The 27,640-nt window shown below is 41.2% G+C and overlaps 2 protein-coding genes and 1 long non-coding RNA gene across 3 annotated transcripts; all 3 read left to right on the top strand.

Moving 5' to 3' along the window:
- The first annotated feature begins 820 nt into the window (after positions 1–820).
- On the top strand, positions 821–4,518 carry LOC131321154 (uncharacterized). Its single transcript, XM_058352162.1, has 6 exons — positions 821–919; positions 2,348–2,356; positions 2,822–2,885; positions 3,199–3,301; positions 3,503–3,694; positions 3,846–4,518. Exons 1-6 carry the CDS (start codon positions 821–823, stop codon positions 4,129–4,131), a joined length of 753 nt encoding a protein of 250 aa, XP_058208145.1. The 3' UTR covers positions 4,132–4,518.
- A 4-nt stretch (positions 4,519–4,522) lies between these two features.
- On the top strand, positions 4,523–5,896 carry LOC131318738 (uncharacterized). Its single transcript, XR_009197802.1, has 3 exons — positions 4,523–4,600; positions 4,696–5,171; positions 5,852–5,896. It is a non-coding gene; the product is annotated as an uncharacterized LOC131318738 (long non-coding RNA).
- A 2,903-nt stretch (positions 5,897–8,799) lies between these two features.
- Positions 8,800–11,686, top strand: LOC131321153 (uncharacterized). The gene is made up of 4 exons (XM_058352161.1): positions 8,800–10,271; positions 10,353–10,540; positions 10,611–10,997; positions 11,105–11,686. The coding sequence occupies exons 1-4, from the start codon at positions 8,800–8,802 to the stop codon at positions 11,299–11,301; spliced, it is 2,244 nt and encodes a 747-aa protein (XP_058208144.1). The 3' UTR covers positions 11,302–11,686.
- Positions 11,687–27,640: the final 15,954 nt, after the last annotated feature.

Below are 27,640 nucleotides of genomic sequence, written 5' to 3'. Positions count from 1 at the left end.
TGCAATTCTGGTAGTTGTTCCGTTTTTCTCCGTTTCGATTTTTGCTTCCCACATGATGTCATTATGATAAAAGATGAGTGCCTTATTATCTGTCGTTGGATTCCTTCATTTGTAAGGTGTCACTCTCTCATTAAAATTCTCATACAATTCTCACAATTTTCACAGAGGAATTCTCATAGAGGATCTGGATCCGTTGCACACGTAGGGTTTACATTTGAAGATTCCTATTTGGACACTTTCTATTATTGGTCATTTTAGTTGTAGAGGGATAGTATAGTAATTTTATAGGGTTATTTTAGCCATTTAAATTTACATGGGTAATATGGTCATTTTAGTGTACATTGGTATTTTACTCATTTTAAATTTTAGTATATAACATGTAATTGGATTAATAGACAGGTCGGGTTTGATTTTAAATAAATGGGTCGGATTGAATATGGGTAATTGAGCTCATAATCAATGGGTCTAAATGAGTTAATGGCCCATTAAAAACTCAACCCCCATTTACAATTTATCTAATTTGACACATTCAGAAATACTACTCCACTATTCTTCAAAACGGTGGGACCAAATCTCAATCACAAGTCACAACGGCACAAATTCCCAGCTCTCAGAATTTCCGTTTGACCGAAAAAAAAATTCCTAACTTTCTCTATACTACTCGCACAAGTTCCACTATCACGACGGTCTCTCTCTCTCGTCTACACAACTTCGAACAAACCCTAAACCTTTTCTATCGCTCGAACACGTACTCCACGGAATAATATTTCACCAATCTTGATCGCTCGATCAATATTCAACTTCCTTCGCATCACTCGCAATGGTACTTTTCTACACACTCATCGCCGCTCAGATTCGGTTCTTGCTCCAAAGCCTTGACGAGTCCAATTCCGACTCCGTCTTCCGTGAGCTCTGTCAGGTTTTTCTCACGCACTCTCTCACTCTCATTCTCTTTACGTTCGTGCATAAATATGATATGATATGATATGGACACACATGCAAGCGTATACGTGCATATTATAGTAGTTGCTTTGGTTGGTTATGATCGGATTGTATTCGGTTGAAGTCGAGTTTTGATCATAACTGATTACTACTTCGTTTAATTGAACATATTGAATATCTCGTTTTTAAGGATCTTCATAACTTTCTTTTACAATATTCTTTACGTACTTTATTTGGTTCTCCAATGGTTTAGGGTAGACTTGTGCCCTAAGTCACATAATTCGTGTTCACGAGCATGGGGGTGCGAGAGCGGGAGCACGAGAGCCTTGATCTTTAGAAGAGCTGTAAGACAGAGCGTCTCCGTGTATTTTCTTTATTTACTTACATTTTTATGTGTCATGCATAATATTTTGAATAATCACATGGTAAGTAGTAAAATTTCATGCCCTAGAAAAGAAAGATATTCGTAATTTAGAAGTACCCTTTCGTAAAGGAATATGGTCATTCAGTCAATCAAACCTGTTGAAACTTAAAATTTACAACCTGTAGAGATAATAAAGAATATAGTTTCTGTTTATACAAGATGTAATTTATTTCGATGTAGATATTATTTCTTTTTGGGGATAAAGTAATTGTTCTGGTTGTGTATATGCAAAAACCTCCTCTTTTGGTACAATAGCACAACAGATAGAGTTTTGAAACAACATGACAAGGTCTGTTGTCCAATTCATTGCCGCTGCAATGATATAGTTGCTAGGCAGCTTGTCCACGCGTGCAAGGGATTGCAGATGTCCTTTGAACTCAACACATGGTGGCCTACCATTGGCTTAAACAAGGATCCAGCCGACAGATCGCGAACTTAGTCCCTATTTACCAAACTGCATCTAGATTCCAGCTGGTTTTCCGTTTGTGGATTCCTAAGCTAATGCGTAGTTGAGGGGTATCCAACGAATAATGTGACTAAGGTTGTGCCCTACCAAAAATTGTGTTCAATGGTGGATAGTTAAACGGTCACAAGATTGTAACCTTGGAGGAGGCTAATGTATATGGAGTGGCGGATTATGCTTTTGAGATTAAATTTGGTATTGCATTTCTTTGAGAAAATTAGGGTGGTAAACTCCATAACTCGAGTCAATGTGTAAAGAATTCTATTTGAAGCTTCCCCGGTTCACGTCGATCTCCCGAGATTTAGTAGATTGGTTTTTAAGTGTACTCGTGAGCTTATCAAGCCAAGCTAAACAAAATAACGAGTTTCAAAATATATTAAAGTTTGGTCTATTTATAAAAGGAGCCGATATTGAAGGAAATCTTACCAAGCCAAGCGTGAGTTGAATTTGACTAACTTGGTTGATATGACTTATTTTTGTAATATCTAAATTGGTCTAAGGACTTGCTTTGGTTGCAGTGTTTCCTGGTACAAAAAAAACAGTATAATCAAACTAAAATAATTCTCTGACATATATTTCTGGGGCTTTGATGGTTGAGATTGAAACATACTTTCTCAGACTACCCTATAGACTACACCACAGGGAGTCGGACATGAACAATTAGATTATTTTATCGAAACCATGGAAGGAGTGTTGATCGGCATTGCGTAACTTGATAAATTACTAATAAATGGAAATTTGTGGAACAATTCAGAAAATTTCAAAATAATTTGTTTTTAAAATAAATAATCTGGAATGCATTGAACTATAGAATTGGATTGGATTGGTTTGGGTCCGAGGGTCATGACATGTTGGTATAGATAACTTAATTCCTAAATATTTTAAATATTTAAACCCGAACTGGCCAACCCAACTTTCAGGCTTGTTTAGTGACCGGTTGGCACAAACTGGAATGTTTAAAACTTACCATTTCTTGTTATTATGTCTTGAAGATGCTCTTTGCATGTAATGTATTTGGTGTTTCACATGTAAGACTGTATGATGTTGGTGAAACTCGTTAGTTTGCTATTTTCATACTGGCGTGATGTGATTTGTCATTATATTGATGAATGTGATCTTAGTTCTAAAAGGCTCGAAGCGCTAAGGTTCCCCATAGCCTAGCACAAGCTTGAATTATTAAGATAGAAGGAACATCTTTCTGTGAATGGAACCTACTAAAAGGGTTTGGCCTGTCATATATTGAGGCACTTTCTTTTGATGAACCTGGGACTTCTTTGGTCCTAGGAGTGCATTTGACAACAGTGGATGTGTTGTGTCAATTTTAATGTCCATAGGAGCAACTATAGTTGATCTTTCTTATTTGTCATAGGAATTATTGGGGTTCTACTGCAATCATTTCTAGTTGATTTACTCATGGGTGATATTTGTTTGTTGACTATGGATGTGAGGGAAGCATACTGCCGCTCCAAATGGTAAGTTTCTTGATCCATATTGTGTTGCTGCATCTTTCCTCTGTGTGTCAGTCCCTTGATACCTTATTTTGACCAACTATTGTTTGGTTATCAGGACAAAACTTCTGCATAGGCCAAATTGATCAATTGTTGAGAAGTTCTGTTGTATTAGAGTCTGCCGAGCAAATTCAAAATGTTATTATGTTTTTGGATTGCTCGGAGGGCCTTTCAGAGAAGTTCTGCTGTATTAGAGTCTGCCGAGAAAATTCAAAATGTTATTATGTTTTTGGATTGCTCGGAGGGCCTTTCAAAGCATGTGGATTCCTTTATGCAAATGCTATATTTGATGGAGCCAAAGGAGAGGACTCCATTGATATTCTCTCCATTGCTTTCCCATGATACAGTCGAGGCCAGGTTCTTAAGTTACTTATCTCTATCTTCTTCTTCTGCTGATGATGATGATAATGAACTATAAAATGATAAAATTGTTTTTCTTCATGTATTCTACCATTTAATTTGGTAGTAACCATATTAATAATCGTAGTGCCATGTGTGGTTATTCTAGGAATATGGATTTGTTCTACGGTTGTAGAGAAAATGAGTTTGATGCAATTTTGGCGGAGATGGTGAGTAAAACCAACATGTTGTCTATTATGTCGGAGCTAGGTTATGGATGCACAATTGATGCTTCACATTGCAATGAGGTGTTATCTCTTTTCTTGCCACTCACTGAAGCCACGCTATCAAGAATACTTGGTACAATTGCCCACACGCATACTGGTCTCGTGGTCAACCAAAATTATTGTTCAACGTTCTACACTTCTATTGGTGGCAGTGCCACTTATGACTAATCATGTCTGAGCTCTTGGAATATTGTTGTCTTCGTGGATTCAATTAAGCAACTTGTAAGTTCAATTGATTATTTAGCTTTCAGTTAATAGTACCATCTTCATCCCTCAACAACGTGACTAGGCAATATTGGTTTCTCACCAAGACATTGATGTTTCTGACATTAGGCTCCTGATGCCAACTGGATGCACGTTACGGAGAATCTGGACCATGAGGGTTTTTACCTTCCTAATGGCCACACATTTTCCCTTTTCATGTCCATTTATCATCGTGCATCTCAGGTATTATGTTCGCGTCTGTATTGGACATTGCAATTTTACTTCTTGCGGAGCTAAGATGTAATCAATACAAAATGAAATATGCAGGAACCCTTTCCGCTGCATGCCTTATGCAGGCCAGTTGTCTTTTTTGAGATACGTTGTTTCAGCACCACCAGAAGTATTTACATTTGCCCATTCTTCTAGGAAGCTGGTATGGTTTGCCGCATGTCCTCGTATATTACATTTGCATAAACTTTTTGTGTTGTTCTTTTTCCTGCTTATGGCTTTACCGTTTATTTCCTGTAGGCGTGTGTTAATCCATTAAGTGATAAGGTGGTTCCACAAAGACTAACAAATCATGCGTGGAAATCTCTTGACCTTCTGGAGGTGTTGCGCCGGCTAGCTGAAAGGGACCATGCTAAATCTGTTCGACAAATTTTGGAGTCGCCTTTTAAATAATGCCCTGAACTTTTGTTGCTTGGGATTGCTTAGATTAATATATTTACTTCCGGTTTTTTTTTTTCTATTTCTTATGGTGATTTGTCACTCTCTGTGTGCAAGTAGTGAAATCAAGTGTTGCTTTTGCAGACTCCTATAATCTACTTCAATATGAAGTGTTTTCTGCTGTCTTCCCCATAATAGTTGCCTATGCCACTGGAAGTAGTATCGTTCTGCAGCTTTGGCAATCTATTCCCAAGCTTGTCTTGCAAGGATTTCTGGATATAATGAGAATAGACCAAGGCAACATGGTTAAAGTTTTGGACATTTGTTAGGAGTTGAAGGTAAAACTGATTATTATTCGCTGTTTGTTTATTAGCTATTTGAAAAATTGGGAGTACTATTTATATAAGATGATTAATCGAAAAGACTATTTACTTGAGATGTACTATTTAACTTATCCTGATTCGTGAGTCAGAAGACCTTATCCTAATTGTGAATTGCATCCATTCAGAAAACTAAAGCAAAAAAATCAATGGGAAAGTTGTTTTCAATGATGAACACTTGTGTAATGGTAACTGGGAAGACACTTGCCTCCATAAGAAGTATTGCGCCAACACAATCATTGACAGTATGGTAGCATATCGTTTATGCTATGGGTTATGGAAATTCATAAATGTATGTGAGAAAACTGGTTTAGATGGCTGGGCATGTGTTACCAAATGTTGTCAAGTGTACCAGTTGGAAAACTGCAACTGTTCAGTTTGTCGTTGTTGCAGGAAAGGTAGTCCATAGAGGGGACAAGGAATCACTTATAAAACTTGTGGTCTTGGGCATATCACCGAATGGAAAATTGATGGTATTCTTGGGAGGCACAACTTTTTAGTAAAAACACAGCTGAATATGATTAATTGTTTCTTTACATGTCCTTTGTTGATTTTTTTTTTATAATGTTTTTGCTCCTTACTCTTTATGCTTTGCTATTGTTTGTTTATCTAGTTTCTTAGTTCATGTCATATGGCAGATTTTGTCATCCATACTGGAGCAGGTGCCAATTTACTTCAGCATCATATAAGAACTCATAAAGATGTATTCGTAAATTTTAGTTCATGCTCAAGCTTTAAGGTTATTTTTTTGTCAATCGGTAGTCAAGGCTTTAAGTTCATTAAGTCAACAAAATCCTTCGATTCTACGCTAGTATGTAATATCCCTATTGCTAACTTCAGGAGTGCCTCGAGTTTTTAGAGGAGATGCTTTTTACACCAGAAGCTCTTTCTGAAGATTCCTTTCAACATTCTTGCGGTCTTGCAAACTTAAATCTCAACATTAGTTCAACCATTTTGAAGGTTCAATTTATTTACTTGTGTTATGTTTTATGCTATTGATCTTCCATGATTTCTTAGTTCATTCGGTGGCTTGTAACAATATGATGATTTTTAGGCCCTTGATACTAATGCTATACATATTAGAGCATCCGCAATGTAATAATCAAAATTGGATAATCAAAAGTTGCCACATCATCTTTTGGTTATCCATTTAAGACATTGCTAAGGTTAGCAATATAGAGGTCCACAATGTAATAATCAAAATTGGATAACCAAAACTTGCCATATCACCTTTTTAAATTTCAAAATTCTAAAAACTAAAATTTTTTACAATAATTTGAATACTCTTTTTGAGAGAAAAAAACAGTTTTTTTTAAGAAAATAGTTTAGTGAATTTATTTTAAATAGTTTTTTTTTTCAAAAAGAAAATAGTTTTAAAAAAACTTTTTTTTTTGAAAAACTGTTAGAAACTGTTTTTCTAATAATAAAAAAACAGTTTTTGTGTAAAAACAAAAGAGTTTTTTTTTTTGTAAATACTATTTGTTTTTTTTAAGTTTCTGAAAAAAAAAAGTTTTTAAAAATAATTTCTGGAAACAATATTGATTGAGAGAGAGAGAGAGAGAGAGAGAGAGAGAGAGAGAGAGAAAAGGTTTTTATGTAATGATAGGTGTACTTGATTGAGAAAATATGGGGACCATTAGATTTGATTATTGGCAAAAGGTTGCTAGTTTTGATTATTCAAAGGCCAATATCTGATGAGTTGCTAAGAGGTTGCTAAGTTTGGTTATTACAATGTGAGCACTTTTTTGAACAAACATTGCTAATTTTAACAACATTTTAATTTTGATTATTACATTGTGGATGCTCTTACCTCTGAGAAGCTCTCTGAGGAACTAAAAAGGTTTTGTAAGGCATCCATGGATGTAGGTCTGAGACTGCAGAATGTTAGGAGTTCAGATTCAACAACACCTGATGAATGTTCAGATGATATAGAGGCAGAAGCAAACACCTACTTCGTGAATTATTTTCTGGCTTTGTAAGACCACTCCGTGACTATATGCAAAAGGCCTTTTTTCGTCATATATCTCTTTCACCTAGAAATTGTATACATTCATCGCATCTTCTTCTCCATAGTTTGATTTGTGGATTGCATTATGCAACGTAGAACTCTTGAGAGTGACTGCTTCCCATTCTATATGGATGGTTTTATTCTTACCTCACATTACAGCTTCTACCACACATGCGTTTTGTGTGATTGATATTTTTTTTAATTTTTGTCATAGTTTGTTAGTGCTATCTTGGCATAGAACAATTCTTATCTGTTCCACCTCAACAAAGCTTGTTTAAGTTGTTTGTGCAATATACCAACATTAGAATTTATCATAGCGAAGTGGTTTATCTAGTAAAGTAATGTCGATGTCATTCACTCGTGTTACTGGGAAGGCTAAGTGTGATATCTATTGTCATCATTTAAACTTCAACTCCTGACAAGCTTTTTTGTAATTGGCAGGGAGCAATTGAATTTTTAGCGAGTGATACAAAAGCTATCTGAGGAGTGCTGTTTATTCCTTTGATATCCAGAAAGACAGCTTAATACTACAGCTGTTCTAGTAGGTTTGATCAGTGTTGTCAAAATCGTACGCTACGCGATACGTATCGTACGATACGTATCGTATCGTATACAAATATATACGTATCGACCGTCGTACCGTGTTTGAACAGAAATCGTACGCTAAGCTTGGAGTATCGTACGAGTCGATACGTATCGGGATACGAGATGGTATCGTACGATTTCATAACACAGTAAAAACTTACCTTTTTAAACCCCCGATTCAATTTTGATCTCATACGGGCCATACCTTTACTCTTTTACCCACTGAGATACACCATGGACGACTCCTAAGCCCTAGTCGACTCCACTCTCCGACTGCTACTCTCCGATCTCTGACGTAATCGACGGTGAAAGGATTCCTCTCTCCGAGACTCCGACTGCTACTCTCCGATCCCTCTCCGATCTCTGAAAGCTTTGCCCTTTTCGTTGACTGAGAGGTATGGTTTTCATCTGATCTCTGAAACTGTGCTCCTTTCATCCGATCTCTGAAAGCTTTGCCCTTTTCTTTAAGACTTGGAGAGGGTGCGTCCGTGAGTGCTCTGTTTTTTTTGTGTTTGGGTAAAGTGGGTTCTACTGCTCTGTTTTTGTTGCTTTATGCAAGTAGTATGTGTGTGTAACATATATATATATATATTATATACACAGTAGCAGCAGACAGCACCGACCCTTTATATATGTATTATATATATATAGTAAAAGCCCACCAGAGCCTTTACGAAAGGAGCACAGTTTATACATGCCCACTGGTCCTCTTTGACTCCATTATTCATGGACACCTACCAGTCCACCACCGACCCTCTTTTTTTTTTTTCTGTTTTCAAATCTCTTTCTTGGGACCACTACTCCATTAAAATAAGTGAAGCATGTTCCTTTCTCATTCCACTAAGAGACAACAAAAACATAGCACTGTTTTTGTTTTTGTTTTTTTATCATCACAGACTCACAGCACTGTATTTTATTATTCAACCATCCCATGACTTTCTTTTACAGTTTTAAATATTTTTTATGCAATCTTTTGTATTGTTTTGTAGTTTTATGGCTCCACCGAAAAAGAAAAGTAAGAATGCGGTAGATCCCACATGGAACCACTGTGTACGTGCTACTGAGCTAACAGATCCTGAAGTTGTTGATAACACTAGACTAAAACTAGTGTGCAATTATTGTGGTAAGACATTGTCCGGTGGTGTGAGTAGAATGAAGCACCACTTAGCTCGTACCCATCATAATGCAAAACCTTGTGAAAAAGTTTCAGAAGATGTTACAAATATGTTTCTAAAAATATTGGGAGAGTTGAAACAAAGAAATTGCATTGAGCAAGATGATGTGGATTGCTTTGATGAGGTGGAAAATGTGATATCTAAAAGAGGAAGTATGGATCAATATGTAAGCAAAACAAAGGCGAAACAAGTCACTTTGCCTTCTATGTTGAAGGATCGAACAAAACCATGTGTTGACATATGTAGAATGATATATGCAGAGGCTTTGCCCTTTAGCTTGGTTAAGAGTTCATGGTTTCACACCGCCGTACAATCAATTGGGGAATATGGCAAGGGTTTGAAACCTCCTTCATATCATGAGGTTAGAGTCACATTCTTGAAGAAAGAGGTTGATAATGTGCATTCAACTTTAGACAAGTACAAAAGTGAGTGGAAGAAAACGGGTTGTTCTTTGATGTCGGATGGATGGCAAGATGGGTGTGGACGTTCTATCACTAATTTTCTTGTTAATAGTCCAAAGGGAACCGTTTTCCTAAAATCATTGGATACCTCCTCAATTATCAAGAATGGTGTTGCTTTGTTTGAGTTGCTTGATAATTTTGTTGAGGAAATTGGTGAAGAAAATGTAATACAAGTAGTGACCGATAGTGCATCCGCTTTTGTCCTTGCCGGTGAGTTGCTAATGGACAAGAGGAAAAAACTTATTTGGTCTCCATGTGCGGCTCATTGCATTGATTTGATGCTTAAAGATATTGGTAGGCTACCGGTGCATCATGACACAATCACCAAAGCAAAGACACTCACTGTTTATATCTACCGACATACTTGGGTGCTTAATTTGATGAGGAAGCATACAAAGAATCATAACTTAGCAAGGCCCGCCGTGACAAGATTTGCCACCGCTTACCTCACTTTGAAAAGTATCTTGACTCAAAGAAATGGGCTTAGAGCCATGTTTACTTCTTCGGCTTGGTGTAAGAGTTCTTATGCCAAGACTCGTAACGGGTTAGATGTCCAACAAATAGTGTTGGATGCTAAGTTTTGGAATGCAATTAGGTATTGCTTGAAAGGTGTACTTCCCTTGGTTAAAGTCCTAAGACTAGTTGATGGTGATGCAAAGCCCGCCATGGGTTATATTTATGAAGCAATGGATAGGGCAAAAGAACAAATTGAAAAAAATTTCAACAAAGTGAAAAGAAGATATGCTGCGATTTGGAAGATTGTTGATGAGCGTTGGGCATTGCAACTTCATCGACCTCTTCATGCGGCGGCTTATTTTCTTAATCCTAGGTAACATTTAATCTGTCAATAATGAAATCATTTCTTCTTGTGACTTTCTATCATGAACGTAAGTTTCAATGTTCATTTTAGGTTTCATTATGATGCTTCATTTGAGGCGGATGAGGAAGTGAGATTGGGATTGTACACGGTCATAGAAAGGATGTATCCGGGTATCCAAGCAAGATTAAAACTTGATGCCCAAATGGACAAATTCCATAACGCCGTTGGTATGTTTGGCATTGATATGGCCGTTATAACTAGAGAGAAGAAACAACCGGGTATTAACTCTCATCTTAACAATGTTTGTCAATGTTTCTTTCTTATACTAATTTAGCTTTCTCTTTTTAGGACTATGGTGGGAGAGCTATGGAGGTAGTTGCAAAGAACTCCAAGAGTTAGCCACGAGAGTTCTATCCCTCACATGTAGTGCTACCGGGTGTGAAAGAAATTGGAGTACCTTTCAACACATCCATTCAAAGAAAAGGAACCGGTTAGAAGCACAAAGATTGAATGCATTAGTCTTTGTTAAGTACAATCTCACTTTGGAGTTGAGGCAAAAGAAACGAGAGGAGAATGGTGATGCTTACGATCCTATTTGTCTCTCCGATATGGAATCCGATGACGAATGGATTACCGAAAGAGAAGACCCATGCTTACCACTAGACCCTTCATGGATGGATATGAATGAGTGCTTTGAAGTTAATGAGGGAGAAACTAGTAGAAAAGGAAGTAGAGGTATATTTCATTGGATGCAATCATGCAATCTTTATCTTCTTTCAAATAATTATATTTATGTATATGTAAATGCAATAGTTAATTGGTTATTGCTTCCATTTTTATAGGACCAAGAAACCTTCAAAATGACAGAAAAGGCAAAAGGAAGTTTGTTGGAGAAGAGAATGAGGTTGAAGTTATTGATGATGATGTAGAGGAAGAAATAGAGGAAGAAGAAGAATATATTGGTGATGATGGGGTGGTGCTTGGGGATGACCTTGAAGATGATGATGATCTTTACGACATTACCGTGAGAGAGGAATAGGAGATTTGAGCAAAAAGACAAACTTGATATGTTTGGTTTACTTGTTACTTTTGACTTTTGAGCTTTTAAGTTGGCACATTAGTAGTAAATGGTTATGAATCATGCAATTAAGGTGGATAGAGGATGTCAGTCTCTAATACTTGATCTTTTGGTACACCTTACTCTTTTGGAACACTTTAGATGGCCTAAGATGTGTTATTTTGCATCCTAAATGCTTTTCTTTTTCATATGTCCTATCAATTTGTAGTTTATTGCAATGTATTTATGATTAATTAGTGTAAATTAACTTTTGTTACCGTATCTTACGATACTCGATATGTATCCCGATACGATACGAAAAATCATAAAACCGATACACGATACGTATCCCGATTTGAAAACCTTGGGTTTGATTCCTTATTACTTTCCGAGTTTTTTCTCCCTTTTGCTGAGGTAGGAACCGTAGGATGCATGGGGAAGGGAGAATTGGCCATGGTTGAGCCAAGGGTAACAAGGCATAATTGAAAAATTGTTCACTGTTATGTACTGCGATCGAGTTACTACGATCCTTTTCTAGGTATTGCTTCTAGGTAGGGGTGGCAAATGGACAAGTTTGGGCTAAATTGGGCAAGTTATAAGTGGGTTGGTTCTTTAATGGGTCATTGACCCATTTAGAACCCATTAGTCATTAGCCTAACTACCCTTACCCAACCCAACCCAACCCATTTATTTAAGGGAAAATAGTGGGGTGCACGCGCGAGTCCACTCGCCCATTTGAGAACTGTTTTCTGTGAGTTCCAATGCATGACGTTACCCATTGAAACTGATTGAATTTTTTTGTCCAAATGACAATATTAACCCTCATACCACTTCTTTCACGCAGACCAGTTTCCAGACCTAAATAGATCAAAATTGCAACTGACTTGCAAATCCATCACCGGCTGAAAAAACCGGCAACTCTGTGATAGCAAATATTATGGTGTACTGATTCCAAGTCAATTGACTCACATAAACCCAGAAACCCCTCTTCTCTCTCTCTCCCCGGCCTCCCCCTCTCTGAAATTTCGTATTCTTCAGTTTCTGAACTTCGATTATGAGTCAATGATACAGGTTGAAGACAAAACAGTGGTGAAGAGAGAGAAGAGCGTGTGTCTCATCCTTGGATGGAAACCGAACCGGAAGAATTTGCCTAATATTTACTGACCCTCTGCCTCCTCCTCCTCCAAAGAACAAGTCTTTGAGCTTTTTTCAAATACTCTTTTTGTTCACCATTAATTGATAACAATTTGAGGCACGTATTTTTTTTCTTGAGCTCTTGAACTCCAACAAAGGTGAGGATCAACTGTTGCAATTCTATGGTAGTATGTTGGAAAACAAATCTTTTTTTGATAGGCGAAAACAAATCTTAAGAGTAGAATAAATTTGATTCTCAAACACCCCCACTCCAAAACAAAAACAAAAAAAAATCCTCCACTCCAGTACCCATGTAAATCTCAGGGAGATGTACTGATTGTAATACAAGCTCCATCACAAAGCTCAAAAAAAAAAAATTTAATTGAATACATAATTTCCAACTTCAAGCCGAATTTCACACAAAAAATTCCAAATCAAAACCCCAAAACTAAAAGCCCCTTTTCCAAAATTCCCAAATTTCACTGCAATCATTTAGGTTTGCACTTCGTTGATCAGCATTTCGTCTGACAAAGTAAATATGGGCGTCCTCCCAATCCTGTTTTGAGCTTGTGGCCGGCGGTGAGAAGCTAAGACGCAGGGGGACGCCGTCGGCGGTGGTGCCGCTAAGGACCCTGTTTTTCCTGAAGTGTTTCGTTTCTTTCAAGCGATTTGCCTGAAGGTTGAATTGAAAGAGATATGGTATATCTGGTGGGTGGAACCCAGGTAGCATTATTGAAGGGGTGTTTTGGTCATTTACTTTCCAATGTTAAAATCTTCTACTTTTCACTGACATTTTGTATAGTAAATGTCTCATAGTATTGTCATTATTGTCCCGGGAAACCCGCCTACCATCCGCCTATTGGGCGGTATATAGAAGGACCCTTTATTTAAAACTAGACTCGATCTGTCCATTAACTCAATTACAAAAAAAATTTTGAACGGCATTAACCCAATTACATATATGTTAAAATTTTAGAATGACTAAAATATCCATGTACGCTGAAATGACCATATTACCCATATGCATCTAAATAACTAAAATACCCATGTACAATAAAAATACCATATTATACATCTAAATGACTAAAATACCTATCTAAATTGGCATTTTGTGGTAAAAGAAAACTAAGAGAGAGCACGCTGTAGCGAATGTTGTTAGAAAGGTTCAGATAATCAGGGTGGGTTTGGATTAAAAAGTAGGGAGTGATTTTTTTCGTCTTTATTCAAAAAAAATTTGCATTTGGTAGTTTTGCGTCAAACATTTGTGAATTATGTCTTTGTCTCAACGAGAGGAACTGAAAAAGTAAAAAAAAAATTGATAGTAACTCAATTTTTTTAAAAAGTACAAAAATAGACAATCAAGATGTAAATGCAATCTAACTGTAAAGAAATTGAGTTAAAAAAAAAAAACCGACCTCATGAGATTTTCAGAAATTGGGTTAAGAAAGATGATCAAAATATTTTAAGTTGGGAGAGGGTAAAATTGTGAGAAATTTTAATCAAATCTGGAGGGTATAACTGTAACTTAGAATGAAAGGAACGTCCTCTTTATTTTATTTTGATTTTTGTTTGCTCTGTTTAGAGGCAAGCCCCATTTGAGGAAACACAGTGATGAAGTTCATAGAGTAAAAATGGGTTAAGTACTCTTTACTTTGTAACAAGAACAGAGGGGAAGGATTAATTTACTCTGTGTGATGTGTTATTTCTTTGTACTTCCATGTATGAAATACTATATGGTGTTGCTTTTATGTTCTTTACTAATGTGAATCAAAAACCTTGGGTTGATCTATTTCTTTCTACTTCTATTGCGGTCGTCTACACGTACCTCGACATCTCTCTCGAGTGGTGGTGGGGTATGTTACCTAGAACACGGATCATTCCGGTACGAAGAACGGGAATAGGAATGCGGAACGCCACATGCTTAAATTGTGGTACGCTAGGGGTAAGCTTCTATAGATAACAAAACTAAAACTTACTCTTCCAACAATAAACATCCAATGCAGCTAAACATTGTTTGTCAAATTATTCATACAAAACACATATCTAGGAGTGTAAAGACTGAACTTTTTACACTTTCTCCCCCCGAAATTCCATTTTCTCTCTATTTTTACCATTATAAGTTGACATTTTGGGAAAAACTAAGGGAATCGCTTTGGATCACTAAATTTTCCATCTTGGAATGGTTGTGTACCATGTTTTGGAACGTTAGTGCCAAAACGTAATTCGCTAGGGTAGTAGAGTTCCTTGTTAACATAGTGAAGATGCAGGTTCAATCGGGGGAAAGAGAGAATCGTGCAAAACATGAGGAGAGGGGTAAGTGAGACTGAAGGGACGTTGTGCCGGCTGTGGTGTGGTGGGTGTTGGCGCCGGTGATGGTGGAGATAGTGGTGGTGGTGGTGAGAGAGAGGGGGTGGAAGGTTGGAGTAAGGAGAGAGAAAATGTTTTTGATTTTGAGTTTTTTTTTTTGGCTGTAACAAGTTGGTGGGACTAGTGGTGACGTGGCACACCACGTAGGCTGTTGTGGTTGCGGTTGAGGTTGAGGTTGTGGTTGTGGTGGGTTGTTTGTGTACGTAGCATTTCCGATAAACAAATAAGATGTTTACACAATGGAAACTATTCCCAAGTACGGTGTAAGCAAAAAGCTAAGCACAAAGGAGGGGAACAAAATAATGGTCCAGGAAGAAGCTCTCAGTTTAATGGTAGACATGATTATAGTAATTAGACTAGTTATTTATTTTAAATCAGGATAAGTAGGTGTGTATTACGCAAAAAGGCCCAAAACCAGCGTCACCTCTTAAAAATTAAGTTTGGTAAAATTTTGAATCTTTGAATCAAGTTTGGTAAAATTTTGAATCTTTGAATCGTATTCCCATCAAAGGAATGATACGGTTGAAAACTGCTTGACTAAACACTATATTTGAGCTCACCAATGAAATCAACAAGAATAAGGATAATTGCGTACAAATCATTTATTAATAAAGGATAATTGCGGCTTGGAAACGACAGTCCCCGAACAGCCGTGTTCCTCTCCGAAACATCTCGGAAAATAGTCCCAAAACCCAGCCCCCGAAATGATCCTGTTTCACTCTGAAAACAACCCGAACACGGCCCGTTTTGACTTCAAAACAGTATCGGATCGGCCACCCCGAGGCCCCCGTTCCGGTCACCTTCTCCGTTTGATGAAAACCCACCAATATCATTCACTACATTTTCGACCGAACTCGAGGTAGATTAATCGCTTCTTCTAAGTATATTTAGTTCCCATATAATCATTTTGAGAATTTGTAGTGAAGGAAATCATCCCCATGTATCAAATCCATGTGATCCGAACTTACCCTGTTTTCTGAAAATGAAACTCATTTGCACTGTAACTTGCACGTTAGTTTTTAAAAAGTCAGGTCTTGAAATTACAGTTTGCTCCATGTGTTTATGTTAATTCTCAATTCTACTCCTTTGGTAATTAGGTTTCGATTTCGACAGTAGACTAGGTTTGACTGGATTCTTGTTTGCACTATTGTTACATTGAAGTGTTTGGAATGACTAATACTAATTGTTTTACGGAACATGAATGTAATTATAATATGTTTAAACATTAACTAAACCTTATTTTAATAAAATATATTTATTTAGATATAAATATAAGCTCTAATTTTGTTATGGAAGAAACAATGTATATGACTACATTAAATAGGAGTATTAGACTACCCCAAAGAGAATTTAATCTAACAAAGTACATAGACTGATAGAAGAATAAAATTGTATATTTTTTTTTGTAACAAAGCCCAAATATTATTAAGAAAATTATTGGGTGGTTCATTATGACTATAGTGATAATAAATAATTTTTGCGAATAGAGATCATGATGAATTTTAACAAATGTTGGACATTAGAATAGTAACGTGAGGAATATTGAGAATGTTAATAAATGCCACGAGCTCAACATCGACAAAGCCAAACGACCGGTCGTACAGAAGGCACGACGGTCCTCTCCTATTCACTCCGAGGCCGTCATTGAAGAAGTCAACCGACTCCTGAACGCAGGGGCAATTAGAGAGGTCCAATATCCCAAGTGGCTGGCCAACACCGTCGTAGTCAAGAAAAAGAATGGCAAATGGCGTGTCTGCGTCGACCACTCAAACCTCAACGACGCCTGCCCAAAGGACTTCTTTCCTCTTCCCCGTATCGACCAACTCGTCGAAGCCACCTCCGGACACGAGCGACTCAGTTTCTTGGATGCGTACCGAGGCTATCACCAGATTGCCATGAGCGAAGGCGACATCGAGAACACCGCCTTCATTACCCCCCACGAGATCTTCGGTTACCTTGTCATGCCCTTCGGTTTAAAAAACGCCAGGGCAACTTTCCAGCAAATGATAACCAAAATGTTCGAGCGATTACTAGGCGACACTATGCTGGCGTACATTGACGACATGGTGGTCAAAAGTTTGCGCGCCGGTGATCATCTCACTCACCTCGCCGAAGTCTTTGAGATACTCAAGAACCACAAGCTCCGCCTCAATGCCGAGAAATGTGTCTTTGGTGTTAGCTCCGGCAAATTTCTTGGCCACCTCGTCTCCCGACGCGACATTGAGGCCGATCCTTCCCAGATTCGCGTTATTGATCAGCTCTCGGCTCCCCACAACAAGCGCGATGTTCAGCGTCTAACAGGCATGGCAGCAACACTGAATCGATTTATAAGTCGTTCCTCGGACAAATGTCAGCCATTCTTCGCACTTCTAAAGGGCAGCCGACGAAGCTTCAACTGGACAGAAGACTGTGATCGAGCCCTCCAACGACTAAAGGAGTATCTTTCCACAGCTCCTCTCTTCGTCACTCCTCAGAACCTGGAGGATTTGTTCCTTTACCTAGCTGTCTCCCCGCACGCTGTAAGCTCGGTGCTCGTCCAACAGGAGGGCCGGGAGCACCAACCAATTTATTACTCCAGCAAAACCATGACTCCCGCCGAGACGCGTTACCTCCCCCTAGAGAAGCTCGTGCTCACCCTCATCTCAGCCTCCCGAAAGCTTGCCCCGTACTTCCAATAGCATCGTATCATCATCCTGACCAAGTTCCCCCTCAAATCTCTTCTTCGGAAGGCCGATCTCTCCAACCGAATCTCACAATGGGCCGTTGAGCTTGCAAATTTTGAAATCCACTTTCAGCCTCGGACAGCAATAAAGGCTCAGGTGCTGGCCGACTTTATCGCCGAGCTTACACCGCCCAACATATCCGCTTCGGCACCCACCCCGAGCACTGAGGCAGTACTCCAGGCCAACCCTAGCACAACTTGGCAGCTTTTTCACGAAGATGTTTGGAAAATGTACGTCGATGGCGCCTTCAACAGCCGAGGCGCAGGTGCAGGCGTCGTTCTTCTCTCACCCTCTGGTGTCTTACACGAAAGCTCATTCTCCATCAACTTCCTAGCCTCTAACAACGAGGCCGAATACGAAGCATTGATCTCCGGACTCAAAACTACCGAGGCCATTGGCATCGAAGAGCTCGTCGTTTACAGCGACTCCCAATTGGTGGTTAACCAACTCTCCGAAGAATATGAAGCTCGGGATGATCGCATGCGTACCTACCTCAGTGCCGCAGTCCAGCTCATTCAACGCTTTAAAGCAATCAGAGTCAAGCACATCTCTAGGGAACAAAACGCCCACGCCAACACCCTTGCAGGGCTTGCTTCGGCATTTTCATGTACTGGACACCGTTCCATTTCCTTCAATTCTATTGACAAGCCCAGTTTTGAACTCGAAGATCTACAAAAGGAAGTACTCAACATAGAGCTTGGCCCGAGCTAGATGGATGAAATCGTTCTCTACCTGTGAGATGACGCCCTTCCCACCGACAAAAAGGAAGCTCACCGACTCCAAAATAGGGCCGCTCTTTTCTGGCTCAATCCCAACGGCAAGCTCTACTGAAGATCATTTACCGGTCCATATCTCCTGGTTGCACACCCACATCAAGTTTCGGGCATCATCGAAGAGCTTCATGCCGGCGACAGCGATTATCACTCTGGTGGACGGTCACTCGCCCACCGAGCCATCACTCAGGGGTATTGGTGGCCGACAATGAAGAAGGATTCTAAAGAATTCGTTAAGCGTTGCAAGAAATGTCAGATGTTCGCTCCCATCATCCATCAGCCGGCCAGGGACCTTAGCCCTCTCACTAGCCCCTGGCCCTTCTCCCAATGGGGTATGGATATCGTTGGAAAGCTCCCAGTCGCTCTGGGTGGATTCAAGTTCCTCCTAACCGCAACTGATTATTTCTCAAAATGGGTCGAGGCCGAGCCCCTGGTTACCATTGAAGAAACAGACGTCATCCGCTTCGTATGGCAAAACATCATCTCTCGCTTCGGTGTGCCGTTCGCCATAATTACTGACAATGGAAGGCAGTTTACAGGGCAGAAGTATCGGGCCCTGCTTGACGAATACGGTATCAAATGGGACACATCCACTCCGGCTTACCCCCAAGGCAACGGACAGGCCGAGGCTGCAAACAAGGCAATTTCATCTGGACTTAAGCGACGACTCGAGTCACGACGAGGAAAATGGGCCGAAAAGCTACCTAGGGTACTCTGGGGCTACCGTACGACGCCTCGGCGATCCACCGGTCGCACTCCTTTCTCCTTGGCATTCGAAATAGAGGCGGTCATCCCTCTCCAAGTCGGACTCCCAACAATGCGTACAGAAAACTTCGATGAGTCGGTCAACAACAACAGCATTGCTTCGGACCTCGACTTAGCCGAAGAGGAACGAGACAACGCAAGGATCAAGCTTGCATCCTACCAACAGGAGGTTGCAAAAGGCTACAACCGAAGCGTGCGCCTCAGGTCGTTCAAGCCTGACGATCTCGTCTGGAAAAAAGTGGTGGAAAAGTCCAAAAAGCGAAAGCTAATGCCCAATTGGGAGGGTCCCTACCGAGTTCTCAAGCACCTCAGATCTGGTAACTACAAATTGGAGAAGCTGAATGGTTCCCCCATTGCTAAGTTTGGAATGCAAACAACTTGAAGAAGTTCTACGGATAGTTCTCGGTCACCGAAGCCCAATTAATCTCTATTATGTTGCATTTTCTTTTAAAGTTTCGAAGGCAACTTCCTTATGTATTGACAGCAATCCAACAAGTTTGAATGAGAATTCTCTTTGGCTCTATTCGTACCCTTTGCTGTTTAAATTATTTACACTTGGTCCGTCCTTGCCCAGACCGTTTTATACCGACTTCAGGGATATTGTTCTCCTAGGTGATACCCTCGGACAAAATTCCCACCAAGTCGCCCAGGCCTCTTCGGTCGTTTAGATTTCTGGTCACTCGCTTTAAGGATACTTGGCTTCCTCCCGAGCCCCTTAAACCGACCCACCAAGGGTCTCTCACTGCTCGGACTCGCTGCGTCCCGAACCTATGGCAGAAGCCATATCCCTTCGCGACTCCAGCCTACGTCCCCAAGCAGTACTACCATCTCGCGCCCTCTCGCTATGTTAATTTCCATTAAACAAACAGGGGCGTACAAACCCAAAATTCATTAAAAAAATTGCTTCTGATTCGGTCCCTACTAACCCTCCTAAAAGCAGGGGCTTCGGATCAAGTCACTTTTTCTTGATTAAACATTTTTTTATGATTCGCAAAACTCTTCGGTTACTGCTTCGGTTAAACCTGTTTCTACAAGCTTTTAAAGTCTAACCGAAGCAGGGGCATCATAACCCAAGGAGCAAACCAATCATACAAGATAACATTCTAGAAAAGAAAGCATTCATTCACAAAGCACTATGAGGTTTCAAGCAACAATTCATAAACCAAAAGCTACTGCTTCAATATCAAATATTTACAAACTTTGGAACAGCAAACTCCAAACGTCCGGAGCCGTCCAGTCAAAAGTTGCAGAATCAAAAGACACGAAATCTCAAAAATAAAAGAAAAGGAAGACACTATCCTAAGAGCGAGCCAGGTTGTCGAGCTGGTCCTCGGGCGCAGGAGCATTTGGATCGGCTTGGCTCCCGAGGCCCTGGTCTTCGGACGCAGACTCCACCACCTCCTCCTCTTCCTCGGGAAGTACAAGCTCCTTGGTAGGCGCCTCGGGAAGTATCCGGAGGTCAGAATCTTCAGGGAGGTTGAGCTTCCTCAACAAGGCTTCATGGCCGTACCGAAGGCCGTCCAAGAAACGGTCCCGATGCAGCTCAGCCTCAATCTCCCGAACTTGCTTTTTGTACTCTACTCCGGCTGCATCCCAGCCTTCATCGTAGCCTCCCTTCCTCGCGAAGTCAACCTCTGTGGCCCGGGTGACTCGCAGTGTGTTGGCATCCTCCTCGGCCTTGGCGGCTCTAGCCTCTGCCTCCACTCTCTCCCTGTTGCACCTTCGAAAGTCCGCCAGGTAGAGCTCGCAAGTCTCCCGAGCCAGCTTAAGGTCTTCCTCCTTCCTAGCCAGCTCCCGAGCAAGCTTGTCGGTCTTTTCTTCCTGCTTTTTGCATCGGTCATTGATAGCCAATGCCCAAGCTCCAGCCTGCAAAACAAGAAAAAAGAAGAAATTCAACAAGTGCAAACTTTCAGATTGAAGAAAATGGGACGCAAACCATTGACTTACATTGAAAAGCGCCTGAGCTATCTCGGCCGTGATGTCCTCGGTCAAGCCGGTGACAGCCCGGGCGTCCCTCGGAAGAATGCTTCCTTGGAGCATCCCGAAGGCCACGCCGAGGTTCTTGACACTGTCGGCGTGGTGGATCGGGCGGCCAGCAAAGTGGCGAAACTCCGAAGCCCAAGGGAGTTCCCTCGGATTGATCCAAGAGCCCTCCTCCGCTCCTCCGGTTTCCCCCCCGGGCTCTCCCTGCTCCTCCTTGATCAGGATCGTCTCCTGACCTCCCCCATCTCCGCCTTCCCCCTCCCGCCGAGTCCTCTTCTCCACGGGCTCCTGCAGTGAGACTGGGGTCGCCCTTGAAGTCCCGGCACCAGGAGTACCGGGGACTGTTCCCCTGCCCCGACCAACAGGTCTTCGGCGCCTAAGGTTCAGCACCTCCCGAGTTCCAGGACCCACCATCTCCGCGTTCAAGCCGGTCCTTTCTAGCGTCTCCCGGTCGACTTCTTCTCGGATAACTCCCCGAGGCGCGGATGTGCTACCCTCGGCTTCGTTCTCTCCTGTCCTCCTTTCCCCCCTTCCTGCACCTCTTCCGGTTCTCCCTCCTTGGCCTCGTCCTCGTCCTGCCCATGGCACCCCCTGTTGCCTCGGCTTCTTCTTCAGAAAGCTCGTATAGGTTGGGACGTACCCGAGCAACTCTGGAGCGTACCGACTGGTGATTGGGATGGCATAGGCCGCTGTAATTCGGGCCCGATCAGCCTTCTCCCGAAGCTGTTGAACGATTCCCTCGGCTGCTAGACAAAATCAAAACAAGGGATCAATGTAAAGCACGCAGGGCATAACGAAAACATACGAAACATTTACCGAAGAGTAAATTCTACCCACCAGGAGCCCCGGTTCCAAATTGCACTCTGGTAGTGGTATCAGCGTTCTCCCCGGGCCCGAACATAAAATTGCCGATCACCGATATGTATATGTTTGCCCACTCCTCGGAGTCGGGGAGACGATCAACAAGGAAAGTGTCGTACCCCGTTCTGCACGAGAGGTAATAGCGGTTGCTCTCTCGGTTGACTCCTAGGAGGTACACGCCGAAGAGCTCCTCAACCCCAAAGGTCAAGTTGAACTGCCTCCTCAGCTCAATAATGCTTGTGATGATTCGGTAGGAGTTTACCGTAAGCTGGGAGGAGGTAAGGGAGACAGTTCGGAGAACTCGTCGGACAAATTGGTGAAGGGGGAACCTGATCCCTCCCTCAGTGACTGCCATCAAAGGAAAAATCAATTCCCCCGGTCGGTGAGGAAGGGTCTTGGGGTTGTTATCTGGAAGCAGCCGGACCTCTACGTCCGAAGGGATGCTGTAAACCCTTCTGAACTCGGCGAGGGCAGTCGGGGTCCCGTTAAAATATTGGTTCAAGTAAGGACACGGCCTTATCGGCCTCCTTCGTCCCCGAACCTCCTCGAGGGCATCGGCGAATGGGCCCGGTCCGTGGCCCGAAGTACTTGGGACTTTCATCTCCCGAGGAGCGAAGGTTGTAGCGGGGCGTGAAGCTCTAAGAGGGTCTGAAGGCTCGATGACGTCCAATGGGATTCGGTAAACGGCCTGGGCACGACACTCCTCAAAAATTTCCTCAAGATCGGCAGAAAGGGAGCTACTGGTACTGTCCGAGGAGACTTCAATGACCATTTGCCCCTACCTAGCAAGAAAAGACGTGCAAAAACCCGTTAGCTATATGCTCAGGGGAAAGCAACATGACCTAGCAAACAGGGGCGAAATGGTCATCGCTCCTCGGTAAGTTCCTGGGGACCTCTCCCCGAGAAAGGTCCCCAAGGCCGGTGTTTGTTTCTATGGTCTCGGGTTGAAGATTGGCCTCGGGAAGAATGTGGGCCTCGGGTTGAATCTGGAGCTCGGGAAAACTAAGAGCAGCGCTGGAGAAGCCCAGCGCCGCCGTAGGATGAATAGCGGCCAGCGGCGGCACAGCCACGACGCATGAGGAATGTGGATTAAAGGGAAGAAGAACTTCTAAAAAACAATCAAAACATGAAAACCAGCAACTGAAGATCGTCATACCTGAATTTCGTGTCGAGATCCGCGTCCAAAACGCTCAAAATCTTGATTGAAAGCTGGGAACAAACGGCGGCGGCGGTTCGACTTCAGAAGCGAAGGAAAAGGTGATGGTTTCACCTCTGTCTCTCCTATTTATAATGGGAGAGATGGAGGGCTGCGAGGGAAATGAGGCGTCGTGCACCGAGCCGTTAGATCATCGACACGTGTTATCATCGGACGGCTAGTATCAAGGACCCTGCGGACAGGCGGCGGATTTTCAGACCTTAGGCGTAACGACGCGTGTCACCGAAGCGACGTTTCGTACCAATCAACTGACATGACACCTGCCGAGACAGCCTTTCTGTTCTGAGACCTCGGCATCTGCTGACACGTGGCTCTCGTCTCTGACAGGCAAAACGGGATCTACCGAGGCAGGCTTACTCTCCAGTGGTTCTCTAAGAAAAGGTCCGAGGCCTGATATTTCGTATGATGAGGTAAAGACCCTGAAGCAGGGATACAAGGCTCCAGGGACTTGAGGGGCTATTGTGTGGGCTTCGGTCCCGGACTCGATAATCTAACCAGATCACCAGTAACCGAGGCCTTATATCGGCAAGGTCTATAGGATCATACAGGTGGGCCAGTGAATATCCTTCCATTCACTCGCTCGGTGCCAAGCCTCCTGTTTACACTTCGGTTAACTACCAAAGTGTGCATTCCGTTATGATATCTGAAAAGGATGTAGCATAGCGAAAGGGGACCAAGTGCGACACGTGGCGCAAAGGTTCATCGAGGCCAAGTCTGGCCATGTGCTCCGTAACCGCCTTATCCGGTGCGTCATCTGTGATGTCACTCGAGGAGGTTACCCGAGCGTATCCTTCACGCGCTAGCTTGGAGCCCAAGTAAACCTGGGTCTATAAATATACAGGGATACTCATCTTGGAGAGGTATGCCATCTTTCCCTAACCCTAGACCTAAAACATCTCTCCTTACATCTAACTTGATCGTCGGAGGGTCACTAGGCTATTCCAGCCTTAGTGACTTGTTGCAGGTTCAGAGGCGGAGGAACAGAGCAGCGGAAGAGGAATACTAACTCAGGTCAAGGTCCCTCCTAAATCGAACCCCTACAACATGGTTATTGTCGAATATTGGACAAAAGAAAGAGTATTGAACTCGTTGCCGAGAGTGTTTGAGAAGTGTTAAGGTTGCCGAAAGTGTTTGGTGATTTCCTAATTGACCAGAAGTACATGTTGGGTCAGTTTTTAAGGGACATGTTTCCGAGAGTGTTTGAGGAGTGTCGAGGTTGGACAAGGACAAGTGGCATTCTTTTGAGAGATCTTGCTTCTTAGATTAAAAGGATGATGTCCAGATTGTTGAGAAGTATCTCCTTGTTGGATCAGTTTTTCAGGGACAACCTACTTTGTCCATCTTGTTCAGGTGAATGCTTCTGTGATCTTACTTCCAATAACTACAAATTGTCTTCAAATGAAAATATTGGTCGTCACCATAGAAGTTAGAATGTATGTTCATAGAACCTAAGTTAAAAACACTCTTGGAATTAAAGCTGAATTGAAAGTCTGATTTGGTTTAGAAGGTTTGTTGTAACTTTCTATTCGACTCGTCAAAAAAAAAAGAAAAAAAGAGGTACTGTTCTATTTGGGAAGGACCTTTCATAAGCAGACTGGTCAAACCTAGCTTGTCAAGAGGTTAGACATGAATGTGAGTTTAATGTTAGCTCATGCAATGCTCAAATTAAATAGGATCCACCCTTGTGGAGCTGCGTGTGTAAAGCACTATACGTAGCTCGTCTTGGTTGTTTGCAGCCTCACAAGCGTTTGCATTTTGTATAGTGCAGATGGACTGAAATGTGAGAACTTTTTTTTTTGGATGTGAAATGTGTTAACTCAATACAACTATTATTGTATGATGCTTCTTGCCATCATCAACTTCATATTGAATTCAAAGAAAAAAGCAACAAGAAAGAAACGAAAACCATAAGTAGACGTGGTAAAAAAGTAAAACAAAAAACAAAAAACAATTAAATCGTTATTTTGAGGGGCACCCCGTGAAAGTGATTTTTTTGAAGTGCAACTAGTGTATTTCCTTATAAAGTTAAGTTCCCCAAAAAGGGGCTCTGTTTTTCGGGTGCTATTTAGACAGATTTAATGAAGATTAATACTAGTTGAAGAAGTTAGGTGTGTCTCATTGAAACCTTACGAAGGGTCTTGGCTAGAGTTGGAGATGCAATGTTTTCTGGTCAACTCTTTTGTTCCATTACTTCTCCATTTCTACTTTTTATAAAACACACTCTCTGTTGTAGTCAACCAGATAGCAAGTTTTCCTTCATTGATATGATGCCGCACAATTATTCTATGTTCTCGTGTGTTCTATCATTATTTATAGGTCTCACATGCTCCTGCCTTCATTTGCTGCTCTTTTTAATTGCATAAAACTAAGAGTAAACTCTGGAAATTAAATGTGTTTTCAGGCACAGCTAGCCAATCAAAATCAGCTTGTTGATCACTATGCCTCCAAGCATCCAAGAGAGAATCCTCCTGCTAGCAGTTTAATGACCTTTCAGTTCACTGGTAAAGCTGCTTCCATGTGAATGTCATAATGCATAACCAAAGGTCATATATCTGTACCTAGATCACCAGAGAATCTCTTCCAAAAGAATAGATTCTTGCTTTGACTCCTTTCAAGGGATTGTGATGGCATGGCCTTCGTATAGTATTTGTTCATGCAACTTATGTCTGCTTTTGAATCCCGGACTTCTGTGAGGATTTACCAAGGGAAGGAAGTTAAATGAAAACGGAAGAAATAAATTTAGCTCCTTCACATCATTATCTTCGTCTCGTTTCCTCCACCTTTTCCATTCCCTCCATAAAACTCTCTAAAAGTACATGATCCAAGAACAAGTTGATTTTGCAAGAGAAATGTTTGCGTTCCGTATGGATTGTCCCCTTCGATGCAGAATCAAATGTCAACTTTTGCTATGGTGCACATCTTTGTGTCATTAACAGGTTCTCCTGGAGTTATGTAGAGTCAAATTTCATGGATCTGGATGGCTCATTGGTTTTGTACAGTTGGTCTATTCGATCATGGGTTGGATGAGAGATTTATGGAGGATAAAGAAGAGTGAAATGTTGATGGAATAAGAAGCTCATTTAGTATCTACAAATCCATGATGGCACAGGGTCAACCAGGACTATATCAATTCTTAATTTAATGCCTCTTATTGTGCAGATGGGCTTATTACTGACAGGTTGATAACAAGTCCTCGGAAAAGTAATCATTCTCAAATATTTTGAGTGTTTTTGGCTGAAGCTTGAAGTTTTCATTGAAATTTAGAGTGACATGACACGGCGAATATGTTATTGTGTGCAGCTATCAACGACTTACTCGATCACCCCCTAGCAACATAGGGTGCGGACAATCAGCTCACTGTGAGTGTGAACACTAGCTATATCAATTCATGGTCCTAGGCCTAGAGATGAAAACTCTATAGAAATCAATTCACAGGTTCAAGTGAAAGTAACTTTAGAGTTGAACTTTTGTCACCACAATGTTTGCAAACTTTGGAGCTGGATGTTGAAGTCTCCCTTGTGGTTTTCATGAACTGGTCAACAACATCATTTTTAGTGTGTTATTCATTGACCTAATGCTTAAATTGTAGTGATAGCTTCAAGAATATCTACTTCCAATTGCCTCAAGGTTAAAAGGTTTTTTTTTTTTTTTTTTAAATGTTTTCCAAGAAAGAAAAAAAGTGCAATAAGTTTAGCTCCTGTGTGTAAGCTGACCTTTTTCAGGTGCAATTATATGTTCTATTGTTTGGTAAAGAAGGCTAATGAATTGATTGTGGCTCTATGTCTTGGCAGCTAAGTTACAGATTAGATGGATGTTTTCAATTGGGAGCAAAAGAAGGTCTATACGTTCATTATTAACCAACAGGGTATACATCTGGAGTGGGAGGGCTGAGCAACCCGTAAGCGGTCAAAAAGGGGGTTTAGAAACTTAGAAAAGAGGTCCTTTTTATTGTTGTTTCAGCTATTGGAGGTGAAACTCCAATTTTCAGTGTATTTATTTCCTAAACCTAACCAAAATTTTTAAATATCGACAAAATCACTGAGCACGCCATCTTGTGCGGAACATGACGCATGACACTAGTATTAATAAAACAATTCCCAGGGCCGGCCCAATGGAAAGGCCCAAGAGACCGCCCGTCTTGGATCTCCACATTTTGGGTAAAAAATGGGGCACCTCTTTCTAGATAAGTATATATATTTTTTGTGTGCAATTATAATACAAACTCCTTTGGTGGTTCAATGGTAAATTGTTTGTTTTTTCAAACCTGAGTCCACTGAATATTATTACAATTGCACAAGCCATTAAGGCCGAAATATTTACCATGTTGAATAGTATGAATGAAAATTATATATAAAAAAGTATTTATGTTTATTGTCTTTAAATTAGAAAATTTATGTAAAGCACTATTCCACCATTTGGCCTAGGGCATTCAAATACCTTGAGCTGGCCCTGACAATTCCAACTGCCTCATTTTTCTATGCGTGGAACCACCCCCTCAT

This window comes from Rhododendron vialii, chromosome 3a, assembly GCF_030253575.1.
Source record: "Rhododendron vialii isolate Sample 1 chromosome 3a, ASM3025357v1".
Taxonomy (NCBI): domain Eukaryota; kingdom Viridiplantae; phylum Streptophyta; class Magnoliopsida; order Ericales; family Ericaceae; genus Rhododendron; species Rhododendron vialii.
Note: the sequence above shows the minus strand (reverse complement) of the source record. Positions and strands in the feature narration are given on the sequence as shown.